This window comes from Branchiostoma lanceolatum, chromosome 15 (genome assembly GCF_035083965.1).
Source record: "Branchiostoma lanceolatum isolate klBraLanc5 chromosome 15, klBraLanc5.hap2, whole genome shotgun sequence".
Classification (NCBI taxonomy): domain Eukaryota; kingdom Metazoa; phylum Chordata; class Leptocardii; order Amphioxiformes; family Branchiostomatidae; genus Branchiostoma; species Branchiostoma lanceolatum.
This window is the reverse complement of record NC_089736.1, coordinates 4,988,323-5,015,571: the sequence shown is the minus strand read 5'-3', so window position 1 is coordinate 5,015,571 and position 27,249 is coordinate 4,988,323. Positions and strand designations below refer to the sequence as shown.

Sequence of the window (27,249 nt, the reverse complement as noted above, 5' to 3'; positions counted from 1 at the left end):
GGAGACTAATGTCCGAGAGTCCAAGCATGCGTCTTCACGCACTAGCGACATACGGCGGGAGAAGTTCCTGGTCGCACTGCCGAATAAACCGGCTACCGAGGCAGAGCGGGCCCAGAAGGACCCGCCGGCACCACAGGGGAATTTGGCCACGGGAGGGCCATCTGAGGCGGCCGGAGGCAGCGGCACAAGTGCTAGCATGCCCGTACATGTGCCGGTTGGCCATGATACTAGTAAACACCCGGACGGCGGGATGCCACACCTGGACCCCGTCAACAACGCCTCTCCCCCTAAAACCCGAGAGAATCCCGGATTGGGAAACCCTTTCGACAAGCTGCCCGGCTTTGACTCCACTGGTTTTCTGCGGTGGTTACGAGAAAACCTAGCGCCAGAGGGACCACACACGGTCACTCCCGGCGGCAGCCATGACAGCCGCCCAGTCGCTACCGAGCCGGAAGGCTTGGAGGACGGGGAAATCTCTGAGGATGACCCCTCACTTGTGGAGCTAGGCTCAGACGTGGAGGCAGGTAAGGCTTTGTCCTTTGATAATCCTTTTGCGGCAGATACGGCTAAACAGTGGGATGTGCCGGATGAGATAAAGTCTTTCTTGCAGGATGTTTTTTCTCACAAACTATCCTATACTCAACTGAAAGAGAGGAAAGAATTACTCCCTACACCAGAAAAACTACAATGCATTCTTAAAGCCCCAGAACTGAGCGCAGTTGTTAATGCCATGGTTAATTCTACCACGATCGCTAATGATAAATTCCTGAAAGATATACAGGATGTTATGTTGTTTGCTGCACACCCACTAGTCGAATTGTTAGCCGCTATTAAAGGTTCAGATAGTCCTTTGGACCCAAATGCTGTCTCAAAATCAGTTGAAAGCACCCTGGTAGCACTGGGCACTGCTTCTTTTTCCCTCACTCAAGTTAGGAGGGAGGCCTGTAGCAAAGAAATGAAGCCAGAGGTCAAGAACATGATTAAATCTGACCTTCCAGCCTGTGCCTCTAAACACTTGTTTGGTGATGCTTTTGTCGAGAAATTGACTGCCTTAGATCAGGCAAAGCGCTCCTTGAATAAAGCCTACCCCCAGCCTGCTAAAGCGTCTAAGCCTAGCCCCCGCGGAAGCGGGTACAAATTCCGTGGTAATAAAGTTGCACCAAGGGTACCGTACAACCGTTCCTTTCGCAGCTACAACTTTAAGCCCGATAACTCCTCCGGCTCCGGGTACAATAAAACCTCGGGGTTTCAGAACAAACAGGGGTCAAAAGGCCCCAACAACTACAAGAACAACAAGTAGTATCTCTAAGCTCTCTAGCCCCACAAAATTTTCTTTTGTCCCCTCTCCGACATGCGGGGAGGACACAATTTTTTGTTCAGAATTGGGAGAAAATCACTCCCGACGAGTGGGTCCTTCAGACGGTCCGGGGCTATCGTATACCGTGGGAGACCACTCCTTTTCAGTTTTTTCAGCCAGTAACGCGCTTAAGGCCCTCAGGATGGGCGAACGTAGACGAGGAAGTTCGGAACATGGTATTAAAAGGGGCTGTGGTTCCGGTGGAACCTTGCGAGGGTCAATTCATTTCGAGCATTTTTCTAGTTCCAAAGTCATCAGGGGGGATGAGGCCTGTAATAAATTTAAAGCGGTTGAACACGTTTGTGCAAAAGGAACATTGCAAATTCGAGAGTCTAGAGCTCGTAAAGGAGCTCTGGAGGCAAGGGGATTACATGGTAACTTTAGATCTGAAGGATGCTTACTTCACAATTCCTATTTGGCTACAAGACCGCAAATTTCTTCGCTTCTCTTGGAGGAACCAACTCTGGGAGTTCCAATGTCTCCCGTTCGGGTTGACCACGGCGCCCAGGGTTTTCACGAAGGTCTTGCGCCCGGTCGTTGCGATTCTGAGAAAGCAGGGCCTTCTAATAGTGATCTACTTAGACGATCTAATAATTCTAGCGAGGTCACCAGAGCAATGTCTGGCACATATCGCAGTAGCCAGGGACCTTTTGGAGACTCTGGGCTTCGTGCTGAACTTAGAAAAATCCCGGCTAGTGCCATCACAAGTGGTAACTTTTCTAGGTTTCATTCTGGACTCACAATCAATGACACTTTCACTCCCAGAAGCGAAAGTGGTCAAGGTCGAGGAAGAATGTCAGCATTGTCTTTCTCTTCGAACTATGTCAGCCAGACACCTGGCAAGTGTTATAGGCCTGCTAGAATCTACAAGACAGGCTATCATGCAAGCTCCCCTGCATTACAGGGCACTGCAAACTCTACTAAATCAGGCATTAGAACGGGAAGGTTCTTTCGACTCAATAACCAGCCTATCCCCTCCGGCGAAAGACGACCTCCAGTGGTGGGTCAACCACGTTCGCGGGGTCAACGGACGAAGGGTCTTCGTTCCCACAGATTTGACTATCTTTTCCGATGCGTCCCTTCAAGGGTGGGGGGCATGTTGCAATGGCCAGAGAACCGGGGGTCGTTGGTCCCAGCTAGAGGCAGGGAACCACATAAACTGGCTAGAACTCCAGGCAGCCTTCCTTGCACTGAAATCCTTTGCATCAAAGCAGGATCATCACGTTCTCCTGAAGCTGGACAATACAACAGCAGTTGCCTACATAAACCGTATGGGGGGGACGAAGTCCCCAACACTAGCAGCCCTAGCACTAGAAATATGGCATTGGGCACTACAGAAGGGTTTAATGCTTTCTGCCAGTCACCTCCCAGGTCTGGACATTACGGAAGCAGATTCCTGCTCCCGAGTATTTCAGGACAAGACAGAATGGCAGCTAGACAGGTCAGTGTTTCTGCAGATCAATGCTCAGACAGATTTTTCTCTCACCATAGACCTCTTTGCGTCGCGCCTGAATGCTCAACTGCCGAGGTTCGTAGCATGGCGTCCCGACCCCATGGCAGTAGCAGTGAATGCCCTAGACATGGATTGGTATCAGCTAGGTCTGGCCTATGCCTTCCCTCCATTCAGTCTAGTGTTCAGAGTCCTCAGGAAAGTTCAGACGGATCATGCGACAGTGATGCTAGTAGCACCAGTTTGGAGAGCACAAGCATGGTACCCCAAGCTCCTTCACATGCTGTACGACAGGCCAACCCTCCTCCCCCACAGGCGGGATCTGTTGTTTCTGCCACACAACAAGGAGCATCACCCGTTGTTCCCACGTCTGAAGCTAGCCGTGTGGCCTGTATCAGGCGACAGTTGCAAGGTCGAGGCCTTTCTTCAGGAGCTTCAGAGCTCATCTTGTCAGCCTGGAGAGAGAGTACCTCTCGACAGTATCAATCATCTTGGGGACGATGGTGTAGCTGGTGTGATCGCAGGGGTGTCGATCCCGTTTCAGGGCCTGTAGAGAGTGTCATAGAATACTTAGCAGATCTATTCAGCAAGGGCTATGAGTATATGTCTATTGGTGTAGCACGTTCTGCCATATCGTCAGTTCACCTCCCAATTGATAGGTGCAACATAGGCAGTCACCCTCTAGTAACCAAGCTCCTAAAAGGTGTTTTTCATCGTAGGCCCCCATGCCCGAGGTATATTGAAACCTGGGACGTTAGTCAGGTGCTGACGTATTTGCAGCACTGTTGCCCAGCTAATAGCCTCAGTCTGAAGCAGCTTACCCTTAAACTTGTAACCTTGGCAGCCTTGGTGTCAGCAGACAGAGGTCAGACCCTGGCTGCACTTGATTTGAAATTCATGACCAAACATTGGAATGGTTTTTCTTGGAAAGTCCATACTATTCTAAAGACTTCTAGCCAAAACAAGCCGTCTAGAACCTGTTTCTGGCCAGCCTTTCCTCAGGACAGGCGTTTGTGTATCGTGGTATACCTTAAGGAATACTTGAGAAGAACCTCCCCCTTTCGGGGGAAAGAAGGGGGGGGAGAGAAGCTATTCCTATCATACAGGCGGCCCCACAGGCCGGTGGGGTCTACAACTATTGCTAGATGGATTAAGACAGTCCTAGAACTAGCAGGCGTAGACGTGTCTACCTATTCAGCTCACTCTACAAGAGGGGCGTCCACTTCAGCAGCAGCAGCGGCCGGAGTGTCTCTGACCAACATCCTGAAGGCTGCAGATTGGTCCAGGGAGTCCACCTTCCAGAAGTTCTACCGACGGGAGACGGACATGGACCGTTCCGCCTTTGGGCATGCTGTGCTGTCCACGGCTCTGGAGTCTGCATAAGGTACTTTGAACAAGGTTCGAACCTTATGAGGTATAATTGGAGATTATGCTAAGATGTACTTACCATCTGACGTATAATCGAGATTATACATCATGTGAGAACCTTGTTCAAGCATACTTCCCACCCCATGTTTTTTCTTTAGGTTATAGTGTAACCAGTTTCACTGTTCCACACCCTCCCGAGTGGGACAGCACATCTATTACACCTTTCTCACACTTCGTCAAAATGGCGACGATAGAAGGGTGACGTCACGTAAGGTACCATAGTGCTTTGCGTATTGCTTTGTATATGTGCACCGCCTAGCGACCCGCAGTGGAACTACTGCATAAGGTACTTTGAACAAGGTTCTCACATGATGTATAATCTCGATTATACGTCAGATGGTAAGTACATCTTAGCATAATCTCCAATTATTTGAATGCAGTAGAGTGGCTAGTTTCCACATGCTCCGATATGTCAGGACACTGACTGGAAGTTAGGTCAAAGGTCCCAGAAACATGCTAGAATAGGTTGTCTCATTTCCTGTCTACAGTTTCCTGCTATGTGCACATCTGTTGCCTTATGAAAGTCAGTGAGAAAAATGCAAAAGACAGAATCAGCAAGAAATTTGCAATAATGAATAAAACAAGACAGTCAAAAAAACAGTTAGGTCTTAAACCTTTACTTGATTGTACTTTTTGTGTGATTTGTGGCCCCCTTTATTCTATTTTATTATTTTTGTTCATTACTTGTGTTCCTACTACTATCAGTTGATGGAGACAGCCACACCAGGCCAGTTCAAACTCTGGGCCCTGATTGGTAACGATCTACACGGGATCCGACTCAACGTGCCGCGGATATTCTACGTGAACCAGCGCGTGCCTAAAGAGGACAGCGAGGGCGGTGTGTGGCGGAAGGCCAACCGTACCCTCCCCAGATCCAACCCTGTCTACAACCTGTATGAGTACTCTGTCCCTGAAGAAACTTACAGGTGGGGTTCTTTTTTATTGCTCTTTATTTCATAAAAGAAACTGTAAATATTTTAGGAGAGACAAGATCTTCGAACTTCGGGTTGCATTCATCATTTCGGATGGTGAGCTTCAGGCATGAGCCTCAAGCATCAAAGCTCTGCACGTGAAAGATCCCATCAGAAGAGTAGGGATTACCCATTGTGATTGGCTAAATACACAAGCCGTAGCGAAGCAGTATTGCACTACTATCTAATAAAAAAGCGTCATGCTTCGTCCTCAGTCTGAGGTTTGACCGATTTACCTTACTTTTTCCAGGGAGCACATGAACGAGATCACAGCGGACCTGTCTGCTCCTGAGGTAGAGGGTGTTTACGAGACCCAGGTGCCGCTGACCTTCCGAGCGCTGGTCAGACTGGGCTGCATCGCTATGGTCAACAGGCAATATGCCAGGTAAGCCAATTGAGGAATGTACTTCTTTTGTCTTCCTAAAGGTGGTGCTACTGTCAGTCTAATACAGCCTACAATTTTTTTTAAACCTTCAGAAAAGTGGCGTTGCTGTGGCTCAGTGGCAGGATGTTTGGCCCAGAACGCAGAGGTCCTGGGTTCAAATCCTGGGTCCCCTGACTGGGTGTCCTGTTGACATTGTGCTCTTTGGAAAGGCACTTTTCAAAAATTACCCCACTTCACTGAAAATTAGTACTTAGCTTCTGTTAGGATGTTAAATGGAGGTCCCGTTTTTGAGGATAGCCACATCTCGAGTACTTATAAGAACCCACCACACTTATCGAAAAGAGTAGGGGTCCTTCCCGGTTTGAGTGGATCAAATAAATCTGTCCGTAAATCTACAGCTTGTACTCTTCAGTACAAACCTGGTGTGTTACGCCGTGAACTAGGCAGTTTAAGTTTTAACAGGTATGTCAGTCAGACTAGTATTGCCTATATAGGACATGTTAATCTTTGCTTCCTAATATTGGCTTATAATTGAAATAAAATTCAATAAGTATGGAAACTTCCTTATCTCTTGTAGATACCTGAGAGACAGAGACATGGACAACTTTGACCTTGAACACCTGGAGTTTAAGACGGTGGCCCAAGTGGGAACATATCTACCCCCTGGGTGCATGCGGCATGTCTTCCTGTACCACAACATGTCCAACCAGAAGGCCATGTTTGGTAGGTCTCACTTTCATCATCTTGATTGTTGTCTCTGTTTATGGAAGTTTTGTTTTCAGCCTATCTGGATGTTTGTGTTCTTGGGTGTCCGTAGTTATTTGAATACACCGTCAGTCGAGTGGCAGAAAGTGAGTAATAAGATGTGTCACAAGAAGTAGAGTTCAGAGTTCACTTGGTAAAACTAGACTTTTGTCAGACATGACAGACTTTCCAGGTCATGGGGTCAATGGAAGATGCTACTAATTCATAGGGAGGTATTGTTTTGGTTAGTATTTTAGCAGTTATGATAATTATATATTTTCCATATGCTTGTCATGTTAGACAAAGACAAATGACATTCAATTCAAATTTGTTTTTGTTTCTGGAAGATTTTCTTGTCTAAAATGAGTGCTAGCATTCACTTCAAACTCCAGGACAAAAATTAAGTCCTCACTTGGCAAACCCTGACAGACATATGATAAGAAAGACACAACAAAGGCGTTCACTATTTTTTGTTGTACTGTGTTTTCAGGAGTGTTTTTCCCCATGGCCGGCCGTGCTGCAGTGTTTGTACTGGACACAGTCCGCAGTAACCAGATGCCAAACCTATCTACAATGCTGCAGGCTGAGTGTAACTCCAGGTCATGATTTGTTATTCTCTTCCAGTAGAAACTTATGAAAATACATTATACACTCATTAACTATCAATTTTGGAACTACGTACAAAGTCAGAAATATATCCATTTTTAGTGCTTGATTTTCTGTGTTTGCACTAGAAATTAGCACCATTACTCTTAAATACAAATACAGAATACTGTAAATGTAGAAATGTTCGAGGTGGTTTTATGTTTGCGGTTTTCGGGGTGAACTTTCAACGCGAACTTAAACACACTCTGTTTTCTCCCTACCGCGAAATGAAAACCACGCGAACTTAAATGCATTTACAGTAATACTCTTATAATTGTGTGTCTTACTCTTAATTCATGATAAACTGCTACATGCAATACTTAGGATCTATACTAGGAACCGGTTACCCATGACAGTTTACCAATCATTTATTACCGTGGTCTACAGAATCAGCGGTAAGTTCACAATAAGTGAATAACGAATAAAACAGGAAATTCACAAAGATAAGTCACTGAGGCATAAGATCTTTGATCTTCTTTGTCCTGTAGACTTGCTAAGGGTACAGAAGAGGACCTTCTGCCCCTAGGAGACCACCAGTTTGAGGTGAAGTGTGAGACAGATCCACAGAAGATCTACAAGGCCATACAGAGGATGCTTAGAGCATACAAGGTAACAGCTGCAATTAAACTACGCTCTGCACAAAAAACTTTAATTTTTATCAATCGTTTCTCCATTGTTATGTGGTCAATTGTATAGTGTTGTGTATAATTGGAAAGCTTAATTTTATTTCCCTTCACAATGATAGCATATTTTAATGATTCTACACCAGAGCTATGTGAGTGCTTCACAAAACAAAAGTGCAAAGTGTCTGACATTGGCAGGGGAATTTCAGCACTTTATGGAATCAACCGACCATGAAATAAGTCATGGTGCTCATTGCACATACATTTGTACATTGTGTAAGCATGATTATATTAACAAAGAATCCTACTTTCCTATTGATAGTTCTGGGAATGTTCAATGGGAATTATACAATGTAGTTCTCTGGACTTACAATGTAGAGGTGTGTGGCCACAAACTCTCAGGGAGAAGGCCCAATCAGCCCCTGACAGCGAGAGATTGTATAACACAGGCTAGGGTTTGATGCCGCAGATCCATCTAAGTAATAGTACAATCCCTTAAGCAACCACCATAGAGAGGTTTGACTGTATATAAAACTCTTCTATCTAGGACGAGAAGCGGGGTCCTACCCTGGTGGCGGTCCAGTCTCCGTACGACCTGCAGCACCTGGTGTCGGCCATGCCCGGGATAGACGACTTCCCTCTGGTGCAGATGCACGCCACCGAGCCCGAGAACCTGTTTGGGGTGCTGGACTGGCAGAGACAGGTGTCACGCAGGTACGTAACACCCGAGGTATCAGCCTAACTTTGGGTGCTGGACTGGCAGAGACAGGTGTCACGCAGGTACGTAACACCCGAGGTATCAGCCTGACTTGGGGTGCTGGACTGGCAGAGACAGGTGTCACGCAGGTACGTAACACCAGAGGTATCAGCCTGACTTGGGGTGCTGGACTGGCAGAGACAGGTGTCACGCAGGTACGTAACACCAGAGGTATCAGCCTAACTTGGGGTGCTGGACTGGCAGAGACAGGTGTCACGCAGGTACGTAACACCCGAGGTATCAGCCTAACTTGGGGTGCTGGACTGGCAGAGACAGGTGTCACGCAGGTACGTAACACCCGAGGTATCAGCCTAACTTGGGGTGCTGGACTGGCAGAGACAGGTGTCACGCAGGTACGTAACACCAGAGGTATCAGCCTGACTTGGGGTGCTGGACTGGCAGAGACAGGTGTCACGCAGGTACGTAACACCAGAGGTATCAGCCTGACTTGGGGTGCTGGACTGGCAGAGACAGGTGTCACGCAGGTACGTAGCACCCGAGGTATCAGCCTGACTCTCTGGTGCGCTGAAGCTAAGGGTGAGGCAGTGTACGCCATGTTGTACTCTTTTTATGTCACACCCACCTGAGAAAACATACATTTTATAGCGAAATGTGCCAGAAGTTTTAACTTAACACGATTTACATAATTAACATGTTATACACTCAAGTGTCAGTGTAGTCAGGTACAGTACTGGTTCAATGGTGCTCTGGTATTTTGGACCTGTACAAAAATGATTGTGGCTGTACTGTACTGGTACTGGGTATACCAGCAAATATCCCTAGTGTACATGTACATATATACTGCTTTCTCTAAGAGTAAAGGAGTTGAACACACTCCACTACCGATAGACCCTTATTGTAGCAACCTGTGTGTGTGGCCCAAGGGCTAAAGAAACAAAGATTCCTAGTATACACTGACAGGTGTATAGGAAGGATTTAACTCTTAACCATCGTGTTGAGTATACATGTAATTCGAAAATGAAGCATTATGTACATATATCTCCTCTCAGAATGCTCCAGCACTATGTGTACATGGAGACTCGGCTCCAACACCTGACAGAGCTGGCGGCGTACTTCCACGTCCCCGTGGGTAACCTGCCCCAGGACACCAGCCTGTTCGGCGCCGACCTGTTCTTCGCTCGTCATCTACAGAAGCACAACCACCTCCTGTGGTGCTCGCCCAATGAGAGGCCAGATCTAGGCGGGAAGGAGGCAGACGACAACAGGTGAACATTTAGACTGTTTGCATAACCCCTATCTCACTGGCGACCTTGGTACGTTCTAAATTGGATTTGTGTTACCCTTGACTTTAAAATGGGAATATCACAAAACGTACAAGTATTACTAAAGAGATAACAAAACGCAAGAAGCCTAGATATAGAAAGATTCTTTTTTTATCATGGAAATTCGTTGAGAGCGCTGTCAAATTGCTCGGTCGCAGCGAGGTCGCCAACGTGTCTCGGGTCCAAAAGATAGGGGCTTTAGAGACACTGAGGTATTCTTGTGATTAGGTTTTTTTTACTTATTAGAATTAGAAGGTTCTGGGTTCAAATCTTGTCTAACATTGGCAGTGGGAATTTTGGCACTTTTTTTTTTGAGACCCACTCACCACAGTAACTGTAATACACTTTATCTTCACAGTAGCAACATTTCACGGTGTAAGGAAAATGGACATTTTCACTGAACTTGCTTCCTAATATTGACTTATCGTAACAAACAGGGTACCATTGTAAAGAACAATGAATACATTTAAAGCTTTTCAATGATATGAGATATGATTTTATTATTAAATTCAAGTTTTCGAACATTTTGTGTTGAGTGTAGTTTCACATATCTTATTGGAATTTACTTCCTTGGTTTTCTATAGACTTGTGACAGAGTTTGAGGATGTGACTAGTGTGGAGCTGAACAACCCAGGCTGTTACCACACGGTGTGTGTGGAGTTAGAAATCTCCAACCTGGCAGTCAACACCATCCTACAGGTGTGTGCTCATACTTTGTGGAAATGCTTTTTACAAGGGACCCTATTGTTAGAATATGGTCTGAGACTCCCAAAATACTATATGCGCTCGTATACTAGGCCCCAGCAAGTAAAGTCAGAATCTATTAATGACATCTGTGTGGACGTTTAATTTTCACCTGATTTAAGGAAAAAAGATATCAGACTGTCCGAGTTATTGTAAAATGATTTTGTAACAGTTAGGGTGTTTGGCCCCAAGTGCTGGGTTTGAATCCCCTGACATGCCACCACTTTACTCAACTTTTTTCACTGCACCAAGATTGAAAAATGGGTACCTGATTTCATTTGGGGAGGTAAAAGACAGTGGCAGGAGAGGGATGGGCTCCACCTTCAAATACCATATCCCAGACACATTGGATATCGACCCACTGCCTCTACAGCCTCAAAAAGGCTATGGGACTACCTTTACCTTTACCAACACAATTGAACTTCTGTTTCAATTTGTACATAATATTCAATTTTGTCTGTTGTCAGTCCCAACACATCAATGACATGGAGGGAGGAGCTGGCTCCAGCATCAGTTTTGACACCATCCAGCAGCCCTTCCTGGAGGAGATGATAGCTGGGCAGAACACACCTGGTAACAAGCCTAACATCAGATTATAGCTGTGTACTAGGTACACAGGTTTAGGTACAGGTCCGGACCTGAACCTAAGTCTGAACTACTAATGTTCAAATAATGGTTGACTTTCAAAAGGACAAAAGCATGGTTGAGCTGATAACAACATAATGTTTAATTCTGCTAGACACAAGCCTATTACAGTACCGGTACACAAGGGTTCAGGTATTTTGGACCTGTACCTAATTGATTGTACCTGTACTGTACACAGCTCTACAAATGTACATCAGATACTGTAAAAGAGGAAATGTTTGTGGTGGTTTTATGTTCGTGTTTTTCACTGTGACCTCTTCACCGCTAACATTTCCTCTTTTACAGTAAAGCCCCGCAGGTCAGTTTAAACTGCAAACTTAAAACTAGCGTAAACACTCCATTTCCTCACTATTCCTTATTGAATCTCCACAAACATTTCCCCCTTTACAGTACCTTATTACTTCACCCAAAGGGAGTGATGTATAAGCTATTTCACGGTCTGAACTGCGCATGCTCAGTGTGATGCATTGTAGGTAATGTGTTAAAGATGAAGGTCCCTGAGACATAAGCAAAAGATTAAAGTTGGGGGACTTCACCTTTGACCAGTTGCATATGCAGTTCAAACTGTGAACCAGCTTATTGTTTTTTTGTTTGTGTTCTAAAATTCAAAAAGTAACATTGTTAAGAAGTAGCTGCCACTTGTAAAACCGTCAATTTGAGCATACCGGTATATCGAAGGACCGTCAAAAATGTATGAAAATGGATGCACACTGTTAGAGTTCATATTTCAAACTAAACAATGGTTGTTTGGTAGTAAAGAAACAATGCAACATTCTGTTATTTCCAACAGGAGCCAACCTGGCCAGCTACGACGAGACAGCGCTGTGCTCTGGAACCTTCCGTATCCTGAAGTCTATGGTGTACGGCTGGCTCCGGGACGTGACTCAGTATAACAACGTCTACGCTGACTACCAGATCATGCAGTTCTACAGGTCTGTGGTAGCTTGAAATCACTACCTAGGAACTTCTGTTTTTACCCTTGAAATTTTCTATTTGAGTTTGCCTTGACACTGGCTAGGATCCTGCAAATAGTACAATTGATATACATGTAAATTTACCCATGAAATGTGGCTCTTTGAGTTTACCTCAACCTAGGGAACAAGTGACTAGACTTGAGATTTGAATTTTGCTCCAGAAATTCATCTTAAAGGTTTACACTTCAGTTCTACAGGTCTGTGATAACTTAAAATCACTGCCTAGGAGCTTCTGCTTTTATCTCCCTGAAAAATGGAGGACCTGATATTTTTGGTCCATTTGTGACTTTGTACGTGCATGTGTGCGTGCGTGTCCAGCGCAATATCTTAAGAACCTCTGGATTGATTGTGTTGACATTTGGTATGTGGTTATACAAGGTGCTGTGGACCTGACAGTAAAGGTCGATTTTGGGCCTCCTTGTTGCCGACCGTGGAACTGCAGCATTACTTAGGTTTTTATTTGTAGTTTTGTTACCCTTGAAATTGTCTCTCTGATTGAGTTGACCTTAGGCTAGTGGCTACACTCTAGAAAGATTCAAATTCTGCTCCAGAAATTCGCCCTAAAGGTTTGCAGTTTGTATGAATAGAAAACATCATGAATAGGGGCAGGAAAAATTAATTTTCCAAATCAGCCTTGTTTTGAATTCTGCTTGCCGACCACCTTGTTTCAGCCACGAACTAAAAACCACTGCAACGCTCCATTTCCTCTCTACCGCAAAATTAAATCACCGCAAACTTGAGTGCATTTTACAGTATTTTGTAGAGAAATGAGATCTTTGTTTTCCTGTTTACAATTGCAGATGGCTTGGCACACCGGGCGCGACCTTGTACGACCCAGCCTTACGCCGAACGCTCCACACCATGATGAAGAAACTCTTCCTCCAGCTGGTCTCCGAGTTCAAGCGCCTTGGCTCCATCGTCGTCTTCGCCAACTTCAACAAGATCGTGGTGTGCACCAAGAAGAGGCGCGTGGAGGACGCACTGGCATACGTTGAGTACATCACCAACAGCATCAGGTCCCGGGAGCTGTTCCATGGAGTGGACATCACCCCTCAGAAGTGCTGGGACATCCTCATGTGGCTGGATCCCGTAGGTCCCTTTTACTTTGTTTGAAGATTTTGGAGATTGAAGCACAATGCATCAAACCTTGAAGAATTAAGCACAGTCTGCTTATAACTTCAGGGCTTGAAATACTGGGTGCATAAATATGCACTTTTGTGCACCCAAATTTGAGCTGTGCACCAAATTGTTTACTGTTGCTGCACAGTGCACCTAGATATTGCACACTAGTATACAGTATATTCTTGACATTTAAGTGTCAGAGAAAATGATAAAGACAGCAACAGTACTGTTGTTTTTTGTTTACAATTTCGATTTTTTTTTTTTTGAATTTTTTTAAGTTCTTGTGTAGAATTGTTTTTGTTGTTTTTGTGTTGAAAAATTTGCAGTTTTGCTTACAATTTTGAACTTAGTGATTTGGTTTTGGTGTCATTCTACTTAATTTCATGTTGTTTCCTGTGCACCTAGTAAGTTTTTTGGTTACATGTAGTATGATGTAGGCCCACATACAAGTCTGCTGCTTCGGTGCACGTTTTCCCAAAATGAATTACGTGCCCTAAAAACTTTTTGACACAATTTTTTCAGGCTAACATTTTTGTACATGTGTTTTATTTTATGTTGTATGCCCAAATTGTTTCCTGTGTACTAGATTTTCATGTTGGGTGCACTAGTCTGTCCAGTGCGCCTATTCCCAAAAATGAATTTCGAACCCTGACCTTTTTGACACACATCTTCCAGGCTAACCATGGAGGGATGAAAGTAGAAATCCCCAAATCTTTCCAACAAGAGGATGAGGATGGACAGAATGGGGGAGAGCGACAGGAGAAGGATGGAGAAGATGCTGAAGAGGAGGAGGAAGAGAACAGAGATCAAGAAGAGGAAGGTGTTGATCTTGCCGAGGAGGTAAATTGTTGAAATCTCTCTTGTCAAAGGAGGCCTTGGCCTGATTTTCACCATAAACATACCACAAATTTGTCTCCAAGCAATTGTAAGGATTTTTGAATGTTATTCTAGTACTGCCCATTCAACTCTTCGCCGGTGCACTAAATTAAACCGTAGTCTTTATCAGAAGATAATTTGTATATGCTTATATGAAACAAGTGTCGTACTTTGTCTTTAGCAATGGAAGTTGTCTACAATTTGAGGTTTGGTCTCGAATCAAAATTCTTATAGTGAATGTCTCTCTTTAACTTTTAAGCTGGCATCACTCGGTTGATGACCTTCAGCAAATATTTTGTTCGCCAGAAGCTGAATTTCAAAATTGGGTCAGAATCAAGTTTGTGTTTTTCCTAAAATTCTAAGACATAAACAAAGTACATCTATACAATCATGTGTCAAGCAACACCCCAAATACCATAATTGTTTCAGGGAGGTTTGTGTCCTATGGACTCTTGTTTTTGGTTGTGTACGTGTGTATGTATGTTCGCACCTATAACTCAATATCCTTTCGATGGGTATGTATGAATTTTGGTATGTATTTAGGTCCAAAAAAAAAACAGCAATTTTGGGCCCACTAGCAGTATTTTTTGGTACTACAGCATTACAGGTCGACACCCCCTTCCTGAAAGTAGTGTGATATAGTCCATAGACAGCTGCTCATGCCTTGCTCTATTGTTATTCCATAGGATGATGATGACGAGCAGCCAGTTGAGATGAACTGGAACCTGATGTACTACCTGCCCGAGGCGGCGGCATGTCAGTACAACTTCAGCATGGTGGTGGCAGGCTACATCTCCAACCTGCACAAACACATGCAGGCTGAGATGAGGAGAGCCATGCCTGGCAACACCCCTGTCAGGAGGAGGTCAGTGTTTGTTTGTTTGTTTGTTTGTTTGCTTGTTTATTTCGAGGCGGCGGCCTGTCAGTACAACTTCAGCATGGTGGTGGCAGGCTACATCTCCAACCTGCACAAACACATGCAGGCTGAGATGAGGAGAGCCATGCCTGGCAACACCCCTGTCAGGAGGAGGTCAGTGTCTTAAGCCTCTCTGGCACACAGCAAAAGCTGACCTCCTGACCATCTCCAGACCATGGTTGGCTGCTTTAGAAGTAGTCTATAAATTTTGAAAATCTAACTCAGGAAAGTCATATTCTGCTCGGATGTAATTAGAGAAGCATCAAAATTTGTTGAAGACTGGTCAATAGGGAAGTCATGGGAAGGTTCTGAATGTGTAACGGGCTTTAGAGAGATTTTAAGCTGTGGGGAGTACTGTGTTATCTGATCTGCAAAAAGTATAAGTGGGTTGGTACACATGTAGATCGCTGTCCAGGGCCATAATGGTCCGCTTCCTTCAGAGTTTTAAGAAAAAATGAAATGACAAGCAGATGCCAGTGCGAGTGTCCCTATGGATACTCGCATGAAACAGAAAAACAGATCTAGAGCAATTGAGTGGAATTTCCTTGTAATACAACCAAGATTTTTTTACATGTAAATGTTTTGGTAGCCTGTCTTCTACTGGAACTACTTCTGATGTTATACTCTCTGATTCTGTTTTTGAACAGAGGAGGCAGTCAGAGTCAGTCCCAGGTGGGAGACTCCTCCACCACCCCCAGTACTGTCCACTATGCACAGGAGCTGGTCGCAGGGGAGATGGCACAGAAACTGTACGGAATCACTCAGGTAAATATTCTGTGTTTGTTTTTTGTTGGAAAGGGATGTACATTTTAATTTACATGCATGTATGTATCATTCTTCATTCAGCAGACGTTTCAGGAATGACACTGCTTTGTCATCAGGAATGACACTGCTTTGTGTATTTGTCATCCTTGTTGTTCTTGTGGAAATCATAAAAGTTTCACTGTCTCCAGTCTGAGATTACAAAATGTAGCACTATAGTAATTTGCATACCTCTAAGTGCTTTTTACGTAAATCATTTGCTACATTTGTATGTTACCCCAGAGCACACCATTAAAGACTGAATGAATAAAGACCTTTCTGGCACATTTTCGCCATACTGGGCTAAGTAGAGGTCACAACAAAACATGTTCTAAGTTGAAAGATACTACCTACTGACCTAGTCACTTGACCTCCGGGTCGTTGGGGGGGCAAGGTAGCAGTGAAGATGGAGATCTGTCTCCAGGCTCGTCTGTTACATCAGATGCAGTAGATTATAAACTCAACTTCTACTTACTTTTTACTTACATATATAGTGGAAGGTTTGTCTAGCCGCATTAGAAATATGAATTTTTCTACAGTACTTAATTAAGTGGAGGAAATAGGGGGAAGTGGTTTGTACAAGTCTGTATGTATTTCTCTGCACCACAGAAAATCCACAAGAAGATTGCAGGCACCCGGAGCAGGACAGACCCAGCAGACGAGTTCCCCAGCCTGCCCGGGTCCCACCTCCCACTCAACAACCCTGCTCTAGAGTTCGTCAAGTCTATTTGCAAGGTACAGGATTTTTTTATTTATGATTTATTTTAGCTTGAAATTTCATCTGTGTTGATAGAATTTATTCTGATTATCTGAAGGAATGTTGAAATGAAATTTCATAGTTTTTGGTTAAAAGCTGCATGCTGATCAACAGATTTTGTTTTTACCCAATTGGACTTACCCAAATCCAATGTCTTTGTCAAGGAATGAGCAATCCACCGCTTCTGTGACGTCACAATATGCAGATAGCACACATGACTCAGACTGCCGAGGTAGCCATTTGGTGCCAAATTTGTATTCAATTTGGTTACAAGGTTAGGCAGCAGGGAGAAGGTTAGATTGATCAGTGTCCCTTCCATTTTGCCAGGTCCTCTCTCTGGACTCCAACATAACGAACCAGGTGAACAAACTGCGCCGGGACCTCCTGAAGCTGATCGGGGTGGGAGATTTCTCCGAGCAAGCAGAGTTCAAGGACCCGTCCCTGTCCTATATCCTCCCTGAAGTCATCTGCAAGGTACTTATTAATTAGTGCTAAATTTTTTTCCTGAAGCTTCTTAGGCCATGTAAAAAAAAACATCGAAAACTGATACTGATGTCATAGAATGCCAAAGTCAATTCCAAAGTCAAAGAAGATTGTAAGAAGGAAAAAAATTAGTATATTGTTTGGTATACATAACGTGTGTTAAGTTGTTTGTTCAACCGTCCTGGGTCCGAACCACTTAGATTTCATGATGTCTTTTTAGATCACATTGTCTACCTACTGTACATGTACCTATACATGGATCCTCGATGTTCCCAGATTTACTATTTTGGAAGACTGACATACAATGCTGTATGATTTGTAAGGGTTCCCCTTCATTGTTGAATGATGTTAGCACTTGAATTTGATCTAATAAGAAAAAAAAGAACTATAAAAGGCCAAGGGTGACACTGAATATTGGCCACAATTTCTGGGTATGATCAAAATTGTGATATTTTTGGTACAATCCATTTCACACAACTTTTCTTTTCCTCATAGGTTTGCAACTACTGCCGTGACATAGACTTGTGCAAGGACCCCCTACTGGTTCAGGACGGTAATGCAGCCCCCTCCTGGCAGTGTTGCCACTGTGGCAGCCAATATGACGTCGACGCCATCGAGCACTCGCTGGTCAACTCGCTCCACAAGAAGTCCATGGCTTTTGTGCTGCAGGTTGGTTCATGCTTACCCAGCTCTTGGTGAAAAGTCAAAATGATCTCGAACCAGTTTAGCTCACTGAACAACTATTCTTCCACTGGTCGTGACAGAGAAGACATACTCTATGTACAGTATTTAGAGGTTCATTGTACCAAGTGAATTCCCTTAAGTTCTTTTTGACAAGCACAATGAACAGTGGACCATGGCTTAACGTCCCGTCCTAAGGACTGCAACTCTTTCCAGTATTGTGTGTGTCAGGTGAGAGATACAGCCTTGTGTGTTCTTTGGGACGATAGACTGAACTTGTATTTTCATTTTAAGCAAATGTGCTGTGTTTGAAAAGATATGTAGAATACACTTCCGAAATTTGATCAATCATATCATTGTTATGACATTGTATTAGGTATCATTGGAAAGCTTATTTATTGCCCTTTAGAATGACATTGTGCCCTTTGGACTTTGCACAGTATTCTGTAGTCTTCAGTGTCTAACAGTAACAGTGTGGGAAAAAAAACACACACACATGGATTTGGTGTGCCGATGTGCCAAGATTGCTGCATTTGCCACTAAGAACCATAATTTGTTGTTGTTGTATTGGTTACACCTTTTGGGTTTAGGGGTTGTAACTTGTAGGGGTACTGTTATAACATGTGAAAAGGGAAGCTGGTGGAAAATGCCAATATCCAGTCTAAAATTTTAATTCTAACTTCTCGTTGCAGGACTTACAGTGTCTGAAGTGCAAGGGCATCAAAGACCTGAACCTTCCCGTGTACTGCAAGTGCGCAGGCGACTTCGCCAACACCATCGGGGTTCAACACTTTGCCGAGAAACTGCGAATCTTCCGTAATATCGCTCGGCACTACAGCATGGCGGTGTTAGAGGACACTGTGGAGTGGTTCATTCAGATGAACCCAGAAATGGACACTTAAAAGATAACAGAGTGAAACTCCGAATCTTCCAGAACAATGCTTGTCACTACAGCATGGCAGTGTTAGAGGATACTGTACAATGGTTCATTCAGATGAACCCTCAAACGGACACTTAAAGGATAACAGCGAAACTTTGAATCTTCAGGAACATCGCTTGTCACTATAACATGGCAGTGTTAGAGGACACTGTAGAGTGGTTCATTCAGATGAACCCTCAAACAGACACTAAGATAGATAACAGAGCGAAACTCTGAATCGTGTCACTATAACATGGCACTGTTAAAGGATACGGTACAATGGTTCATTCAGATGAACTCTCAAACCGACACTTAAAGGATAACAGAGGGAAAAATGGGGTTAATAATTGCACACAAAGTATCATCATCATCATATCGGGCGGCTTACCCGGACACAAAGTATAGTAGGCTTGTTTACACACACAAAGGTGTTAATTAGACTCATTTGTACTGTAAATCCTAAAAAAAAGAGATAAATCTATGAAAATGTCTAATTCAATGAGAAAAGAATTCCATGTTTAGTTTGTTGATAGAAAGAAAAAAGAATTTTGTGTGAAGATTACTTATAGTATTGCGAATAACTGTATTTACTGAAATTCACTAAAGCTTTTTGAGAATCCTGTTTATCATGTTTTCAGACAAGTAACAAGAAATGCGTCAAGCAAATATAAAGAATGGTGTGTAGAATTAAAGGAGACTTGTTGAAAACATCAATTTCTAATGTGTTTATGATGAAGTAACTTGTGCACTCTAAATACATTTGTAGCCTAAGTGGCCGTGGGTTGGTAAGATTGCAGTTTATAACTCACTTATCATTGCAGAGACATTACAAAATTGAAATAAAACAGTTAAACAAAAATACTTAAAATGTTTCTTGGCATGCCAATTTTTTTAATTTGGGGAGGGGTGACTATGTGAGCCATAATAAGATAAAATCTTATTGAAATAGTTTAATCTATAGTGCAACAGTCACTTTCAATGCACGATAGAACTACTTTTGGTTGCCTGTTTACCGCTTGGACTTTATACTACGTTTGACTGTATTTAACAATTTTAAAGGTTTGTTTGTACGGCCCTGATATATTGGTGTTTGAGTACTCGAAAATGGCGACTGTGCACCCCATGTCCAAAGAGGCGACTGTGCACCCCATGTCCAAAGAGGCGACTGTGCACCCCATGTCCAAAGAGCAGAATGGAACCGCGTCAAACCTATGCACGTTAAAGAATCTAACACACTTATTGAGAAGAGGTGTGCGTCATTGTGTGCTTGGCAGAAAACACAAGCCGTGGCGAGGCCGCAATCATCACCATCATGCATTGAGGCCGCATTGCACAACTGGATAGTCGAAAAAGCGTCATGCTTCACCTCAATCGAGGATGAAAGAGAAAAAAAAATCAAAACATATCACCGCAAGAGCAGTGCAGCAATCCTTACCTCTTGTATACTGTGAGTACTTCAGCATATTAAACATAACAAGCGTATGGACATTTCACCTACCTACATGTGACGTAGAGGTTCTTAAGCGCCTGAATGTGTGAGTAAAGTTTACTCACCATAGATACATGGGCGGATCAACAACAATGTTTACTTTACCATCACTGAGAGTGGCTTGATCTAAATGTTACCCATGGTACTTCAATCTTCTTCAATGAAGATTATACCAATTAAGATAATTTTCGGACGTCAAATCAACTTAATTGCAATCATAGGATGCAGTTGTCCGGATATAATACATTTCTGAAATCGTCCTTAAGTCTGTTTAGACATTGATAAGTAATCCATTCAGTGGAGGTGTTTTGGGCGATGTACAATTTTAATATGGCAAGACTTCTACGACACATATTGGTTCGAAAACAATCAAAGTATGTGTCTTTTCAGTCAGCGTCAGACTTAAAACATACTTGTCACCAGCAAAGTGCTTGCTATTCAAGTAACACATGTCTAAGCAATTTGTCTTTAAGTCTCTTTCGGTTTAAAGTGATAATAAGTAATCCATTCATTCTTCGATATTTCCGTTGCGCGTGACATCATGACATAAGTACACGTACGTGTCAACGGTTCGGGCACATGCTTTTATATTTTATCTCGGGCCACCAAATATCAAATGTATACCCGGGACTAAGTCCAAATGACCACACCTGCTAACGTCAAGAAAACATGGCTGGACGCTTCGGTCTCCAGCGCTCCACATGGAGTAACCCTATGTACGGGCGCAGTTCCTGGGACCACCATATGGGCGAGGAATACGAGGTAAAACATACTAAATATATAGCCTGGTCACTATGTTCTTAGCGATCCCTGGCAGCATACTACTCGGTCGGCAATGAGCCATGTGCCGCTTACACCACTTAGCCGACCCGTGGAATTTTACGTTTAGGAAGAACGGGTGTCTTCACATTTTGAATAATCTTTTTCCAAACATAATAAGATTTTGTGCTAAATCCTTATATGTTTGACTTAATGTTGATATGCTTTGACTGAATATTCACATGTTTGGACTTAAACCTAAGATGTTTTTAACAATCTCAAGATGCTGGAAAAATCTCAAGATGCTCTATAAAAATCTCAAGATGCTCTGAATAATCTCAAGATGCTTTGAAAGGATATGGATGTCAAGGCGCATTGAAAATATCTTAAGATGTTTTAAAAAGATAGCATGTTGAATTCTTTCCACAGGATGTTGAGCTAAGCTGGACGGTAAATAGAGCCAAACGGGAAAAGCAGCGAAAAAGAGTGAAAAAGCGAAAAGCTCAGTCCTACAACCTGAGAGCGATGTTTGTCAGCATAATCGTCTTGCAGATCGTTCTTCTTGCTGGCGTGGCTGTAATTAGTGAGTTGTTTTTATTGTGTCTTTACATCGTTTATCCTTAAAAAAAGTCCGATGTCATCAAATATTTTGCCACAAGAAGTGAAATACAGTACACATTTCAAAATCTACATATGAATGGATTGAAGTATCCCAATCGAAATCTAAAAACTAGACTGAAAACTTGGTAATGCTCCTAAGTTATGAGCTATCGTACTAGTATCTTTAAAGCGTGCACTTGGGGTACATTGCAATTATTCGTATTTTGAGGGACAATGGGACATAATAGCATTTAGGTCTGCTTGTACATATATTTATCAAATGTACGATTTTCAAAAATAGAGATGTTGTTATTTACCGATAAAGATTAACTTTTGCGCTTAGCCCAGTTATCACCTTTTCTCTCTTACAGTATGGAAAGCTTTGGACCCAACAGTAGCAACCAAACAATCAGGTTGGTATTTCCTTTTATTTGTGTTTTTCAATTAACCACGCATAAGTTGGACTAGAAGATAAATGAGGTGCATACTACGATTAATAATTGTCACCCTATATGGATAAAGAACACGATTAACAAAAGCAGAATTTAAGTTTAGCAATAACGATTGAATATTTATTTACATCATATTGGAAGGATGAATTAACCAAACTTACTTCTACCAATTCTACTTAAGTTCGGAATAGCAATGTTGTTTACATTTCTCTATCATCTTATCTGCCCCAGAGCTATGTTTTATCTCTAAGAAGTTTCCCAAAAATGTATCTGGAATGTTACCTTTTGTTTAGAAAATAACAATAAAAGAGTGGGTCAATGAATTCGAAAAAATGATACGCGATAATCTTCGAAGAGATGTTGATGAAGACATTCAATAAGTTCTATTTGCACCCCCTTATTTGTCAAGAGATTGTACCGTGAACAGTCGATAATTTAATTGGTATTTAATCCTCAACGAAAAACTGTAATCTTTGCTATATGCTATTTCTAACGGCACATCCCTTTCAAATGTACAATATAACTTCATGATTGAAACTTATGTCATATTTCAACATATATTATAGGACAAACAGCATTTAAGACGATTTTCGTAGAATAAGAAAAAAACTTAATTCTCTTTATCTAGGCTTTTTGAGCCGGCTGACGTTTACTGACATTTTGTTGAACGGTATATGATCATGAGTGCTTTGTAATAGACTTGGCAATTTCGACCTTGCCCTTGGCAATGGCAATGAGAAAAACTGGAGGTCGTAGTATTTGTTTGATGATAACACGGTTATGCGCTTGAGACCTTCAAACAGCGAGCAGAATACTTGAAATACTTGAACTCATTGATCATCACACGGTAAAACCAACCCGCACACCATCAGTGCTTTTACTAATGACCACTTATAATTGATAGCATAGCCCCCATTAATCTGTCTTATGGATAAACCATGTAAAAAGCCACTTGAACAAGTATCGATAGCGTAGGAATGTCGGTTAAGTGTGACACTAAACGTAGTCTTGATAAGGCTTCATTTTACAGTACAAAGATCACAGTCGAAGAGCTACCAATGCGCAGCCAAACATCAGTGGTAATTGAAATTATCGAAATATTATATATTAAATACTATATCAGCGATAACAGTAATTAATTAGAATACGGCGTACGGTAGTTGACCTAATCTATAACTTTTTAGCCTTTTTGGTTCCATATTTATCACATGCTTTTATGTAAGAGTACGTACCAATGTCCAATGTATCATCAAATATTTGCCTGTGTGGTCGCTCTCATCATGCCTTTGTTGACTTCGGTTAAACATGAATATCAAGTGGTATCTATGGTATACAGGCTACGCCTAGACGTATGTGTTCCCTTAGGAATTTCTTAGCGCTACGTAAACTGTATTTTGCTAATCCTACCTTAGGGGAATTTTGTATAGCTTAGCTCAGAGTACACGTACAAGCACTTATGTAAAGATGACCCCTATTGCAGACTACATAGTTTTGTTGCGCACTGGGCTAGCCTAGTCTCTACCAGACTGACCACGCCGGCTATAGGGAGAATAAATGCCAGGGGAGTTTGGCCACCGGAGGGTTAAATTCAAGGGTGAAATATTAACTTTACCATGGACTGACTCTACTGGCAAATTATTCCCTTTTTTGCCGAATTCTACGATCCATACCCCCGTAGGAAGGCATGGTGTATGCTAGGGCTGGCCGGCTACGATTGGTTCTTGTTTGCCCCATGGCGCCATTAAACCCATATCAAGTGGAGGCTGTGGAGCGATTTCTTCACGAAAAATATTTACCAAATACCAACGCGCATGGGTGTGTACTGCAAACATGTATCCAAGCATATGAGTTATGTTATATCATTAATTACTCTTTTAGGTGGTAATATTTTTTCTCTTATCTATCACACAGACTCTTTGGTGATATGAATGTATACGGAGAAATGAAATGGTAAAGCGATCAGTGTAACATCTGTACATATGTTTCCAAAAATGTTGTTCAAATGGAACAAACCCTTGGCGATTATTGCGATTATTAACCTTGTTTCGGCCATACTTATAACCTGATTTTATAACAAGAGTGAATAAAAAGAAGGGACGTTTCATGCTATTAACATTTAACTTAAACCCGCAGATTGTTGTCACAGTAATTTTTCGACTGTTTGTCTACCAAGCGGTGCGCAAAGATGAGCCACACCGTGATAGTTTACGCCATCATGAACACGTTTATGACTGTTGTTTTTATTATCAGACTCTTCGACAAGCTTGTGTAAGGAAGAACCATGTAACAACGGAGTGTGTGTAGAAGTGGCCGACGGCTTCTACTGCATGTGTCGGAGCGGTTGGGAGGGCGAGTTCTGTCAAATAGGTAGGTCACCTAACTTTTGTCCACGTGTATTTATAATACATGTACAAACGTTCTATTCGGTATCAAAAGATAAGTGTTTTACCTATCCTACATTCATGATGCTACAAATGACATTTTATGTTTGGAAAATACATCTTTGTGTTGGTCCTATTTCACGGCTGATATAAAAGGCATTGGTTGTAGAAATATTGGTTCATAAACCTGGGTAACATTTTCTTGGAGGTCAATATCCTATAGATATCTAGGGTGTCATCGTGTACATTATTATGACTAATTGTTTCTATTGTCAGAAACCCCTGCAAGCTTATGTAAGGAAGATTCCTGTAACAACGGAGTGTGTGTAGAAGCGGCCGACGGCTTCTACTGTGTGTGTAGGAGCGGTTGGGAGGGCGAGTTCTGTCAAATAGGTTGGTCTCTTACCTTATGCCCTCTTGCATTCTTTTTTTTTTTTTTAAATCTTTCTTTATTCACGTTTTAACAAAAACAAAGAAAAGCATGGCAGTTTACAAAACAAAACAAAGCACATGAGATACCACAAAATCAAAACATAAAATCCGGGAACAAAATAGTTGGTACTGAAACCCCTAATGCCAATATATAATACACATATATACACATATACCTATATATTTAGAGAGATATACATACATACATACATATATATGTATATATATATATATACATATAGATCTCACAAAGATGCATACATATAATAATATTTGCATACATATAATAATATAGATGCATACATATAATAATATACATATAATAATAGATGCCTACATATAATGATATAGATGCATACAAATAATAATATATAATATTTATTCACAACGAACAATTAAATTTCCATCATTTGTCAAGAAAAAACTGTATTGAATTTTCCCCACTTCCCCCTATGTTTATGTAATTTTCCTTGTCTGTTTGCAATATTCAATTCTAATTTATAATAGAAGGAAACAAAGGATATAAAGGCTGGTAAATTCAATGAATAATTGCGATGTTTAAAGACAAATATCTTACCAAGCAGAATAATAACATTCGACAGAACCGGGCAACGATCACTTGAGATACCGAAAATTATACTAAGTGCATTAATATGCAAATGAATATCAGTGATTTCGAAGAACCAGTCGTCCACCTGTCTCCAAAAATGTGCAGTTTTATGACAGTTCCAAAATAGGTGGACAACTGTTTCTTCTTCCTCTTTACAGAGGGTACACAAGGGGGAGTCTATCAATCCCCATAGATATAGTGTTTTGTTACATGGTAAAAATTTGAATAACAATTTGTACTGAAACATACGGCTATTGGAATCTATGGATATTTTATAGGGCAAACTATACACATCACGCCATGGTAGCGGGGTATCAAAATATTCTTCCCATGAAAATTTAACCTTTTCAGAAGTTCCCCATAAGCTGGCTTCATTCATGAAAAATAGGTAGAGACATTTATTAATTTTACAGTTTCGAAGCCAGCCTATGTTTCTACACACAGGGAGACATATAAACAAATTTGGAGAGTTCTGTTTCAGCATGGCTTTCCAAGTAGAAGGGATAGCCGAAATAAGTTGGTTATATTTGAATTCGGAAAATACATCCCCAAATTTTTTGATCAGATCATTATATGATAAGAACCTATTTTCTAAGTCCAAGATGTCATTTACAAAAACAACCCCCCTACTAAGCAATATCTGAGAAAAAAATGGTTTTCCACTGACAGTTATATTTGAATTTAGACATAAAAGCTGTTGTTTTACCTCAACCGCCCCCTCGGGTGGTCTAAGTTGGAACCTCAACCAAGCCTGTATTACATGCGTAAAAAAGGTACTTATAGGTGATCTTTTTCCCATAAGAGATTCAAAATCCGCATTTTTAAGCTGAGAAAAAGGAAACAAGTTTGTGCGAAATATAGAACTAGATAAGAAGATAAGCTTGGAGCAAAACCAATCCTTATTCAAGTACAGTTTTGGTAGCCAAGAGCCTTTCAAGGTTAAATCTACAGCCCGCAAGTTTCTAAGCTTTAGCCCCCCTTGTTCATAAGCAGCATACAATGTTTTCCTTTTAACCCTCTCGGGTCCATCTCCCCATAGAAATTTAAAAATCTTTTTCTCATATCTATCAAAGAAGGTAGGGGGAGGGGACGGAAGAGAGGTTAGTAGAAATATAAGTTGAGGTACAATTAAAGTATTGACCAAAATAATTTTGCCCATAAGGGTTAAAGATTTAGATTTCCATAGCATTAATATCTTGTCAATCTTTACAAATTTTCGATCAAAGTTACTTTCTATGATATCAGAAAAAAGTACTGGAATATGAATTCCAAGAATGTCGACAGGACCATCTGTCCAAAGTATCGGCAAAGAGCAGGGTAAATAAAAGTTTGTACCATTTAACGAGCCAATCCTCAATATTTTACATTTATCAAAATTAGGGCATAATCCTGATAATAAGGCAAAATTTTCTAAATCGTTGACCAATGCATACAGACAGCCAAGTTCTGGAGTAAGAGGGAAGTTGGAATCATCCGCATATTGAGAGACTTTAGATTTAATTCCAAAAGTATCTAAGCCTTTGATTTCTATGTTATTTCTAATTTTTATAGCGAGCAATTCAACTCCTAAGATAAAAAGATATGGAGATAGGGGGCAGCCTTGTCGAACTCCGCGGGACAGGTTAAAAGACTTAGAGATATAACCGTAATTTATAATTTTGCTAGAGATATCGTTATAAAGAATTTCTATCCATGTTATAAAAGATTTCCCAAACCCAAAGTATTCTAGTGCTTTTACAATAAAGTCTAATCTAATAGTATCGAAGGCTTTTTCAAAATCTGCAATGAAAATTAAACCGGGCAATTCATTTCTCTCATAATATTCCATAATTTCTAAAATTCTCCGTATGTTATCGCTAATACAACGCCCCTGTAAAAAACCAGTTTGGTCATAAGATATCAGATTAGAAATAACATGTTTCATACGAAGGGCGAGACATTTGGATAACACACGTGTATCACAAT

General features: G+C 41.8%; 4 protein-coding genes across 4 annotated transcripts in view; all 4 read left to right on the top strand.

The window, feature by feature from the left end:
• LOC136449297 (DNA polymerase epsilon catalytic subunit A-like) overlaps positions 1-19,422 on the top strand; it is a 40,037-nt gene extending 20,615 nt beyond the window's left edge. The window contains exons 31-48 of the mRNA XM_066449277.1: positions 4,941-5,161; positions 5,457-5,591; positions 6,169-6,314; positions 6,826-6,934; positions 7,469-7,589; positions 8,151-8,317; positions 9,371-9,586; positions 10,228-10,342; positions 10,855-10,960; positions 11,823-11,964; positions 12,807-13,095; positions 13,804-13,968; positions 14,691-15,034; positions 15,568-15,685; positions 16,331-16,456; positions 16,806-16,952; positions 17,457-17,630; positions 18,335-19,422. Coding sequence (XP_066305374.1) covers positions 4,941-5,161; positions 5,457-5,591; positions 6,169-6,314; positions 6,826-6,934; positions 7,469-7,589; positions 8,151-8,317; positions 9,371-9,586; positions 10,228-10,342; positions 10,855-10,960; positions 11,823-11,964; positions 12,807-13,095; positions 13,804-13,968; positions 14,691-15,034; positions 15,568-15,685; positions 16,331-16,456; positions 16,806-16,952; positions 17,457-17,630; positions 18,335-18,544 — 3,051 coding nt within the window. The 3' untranslated portion in view covers positions 18,545-19,422. The remainder of the gene's footprint in view (positions 1-4,940; positions 5,162-5,456; positions 5,592-6,168; positions 6,315-6,825; positions 6,935-7,468; positions 7,590-8,150; positions 8,318-9,370; positions 9,587-10,227; positions 10,343-10,854; positions 10,961-11,822; positions 11,965-12,806; positions 13,096-13,803; positions 13,969-14,690; positions 15,035-15,567; positions 15,686-16,330; positions 16,457-16,805; positions 16,953-17,456; positions 17,631-18,334) is intronic.
• LOC136449298 (uncharacterized) lies at positions 1,531-3,360 on the top strand. Its single transcript, XM_066449278.1, has one exon. The coding sequence runs from the start codon at positions 1,531-1,533 to the stop codon at positions 3,358-3,360; it is 1,830 nt and encodes a 609-aa protein (XP_066305375.1).
• LOC136449299 (uncharacterized) lies at positions 3,411-4,531 on the top strand. Its single transcript, XM_066449279.1, has one exon. It carries the CDS (start codon positions 3,411-3,413, stop codon positions 4,188-4,190), a length of 780 nt encoding a protein of 259 aa, XP_066305376.1. The 3' UTR covers positions 4,191-4,531.
• A 534-nt stretch (positions 19,423-19,956) lies between the features above and the next one.
• Positions 19,957-26,739, top strand: LOC136421065 (vitamin K-dependent protein C-like). Its single transcript, XM_066408209.1, has 5 exons — positions 19,957-20,812; positions 21,239-21,392; positions 21,781-21,822; positions 24,112-24,228; positions 26,720-26,739. The coding sequence occupies exons 1-5, from the start codon at positions 20,720-20,722 to the stop codon at positions 26,737-26,739; spliced, it is 426 nt and encodes a 141-aa protein (XP_066264306.1). The 5' UTR covers positions 19,957-20,719.
• The last annotated feature ends 510 nt before the right edge of the window (positions 26,740-27,249 follow it).

Bases quoted from the DNA above. Each gene is read 5' to 3' on its own strand.
- LOC136449298 (XM_066449278.1), top strand. From the start codon at position 1,531: ATGGTATTAAAAGGGGCTGTGGTTCCGGTGGAACCTTGCGAGGGTCAA.
- LOC136421065 (XM_066408209.1), top strand. From the start codon at position 20,720: ATGGCTGGACGCTTCGGTCTCCAGCGCTCCACATGGAGTAACCCTATG. The intron at 20,813-21,238 runs GTAAAACATACT...TTCTTTCCACAG, and splicing joins ATATGGGCGAGGAATACGAG to GATGTTGAGCTAAGCTGGAC. The intron at 21,823-24,111 runs GTTGGTATTTCC...TTTTATTATCAG, and splicing joins AGTAGCAACCAAACAATCAG to ACTCTTCGACAAGCTTGTGT.
- LOC136449299 (XM_066449279.1), top strand. From the start codon at position 3,411: ATGTCTATTGGTGTAGCACGTTCTGCCATATCGTCAGTTCACCTCCCA.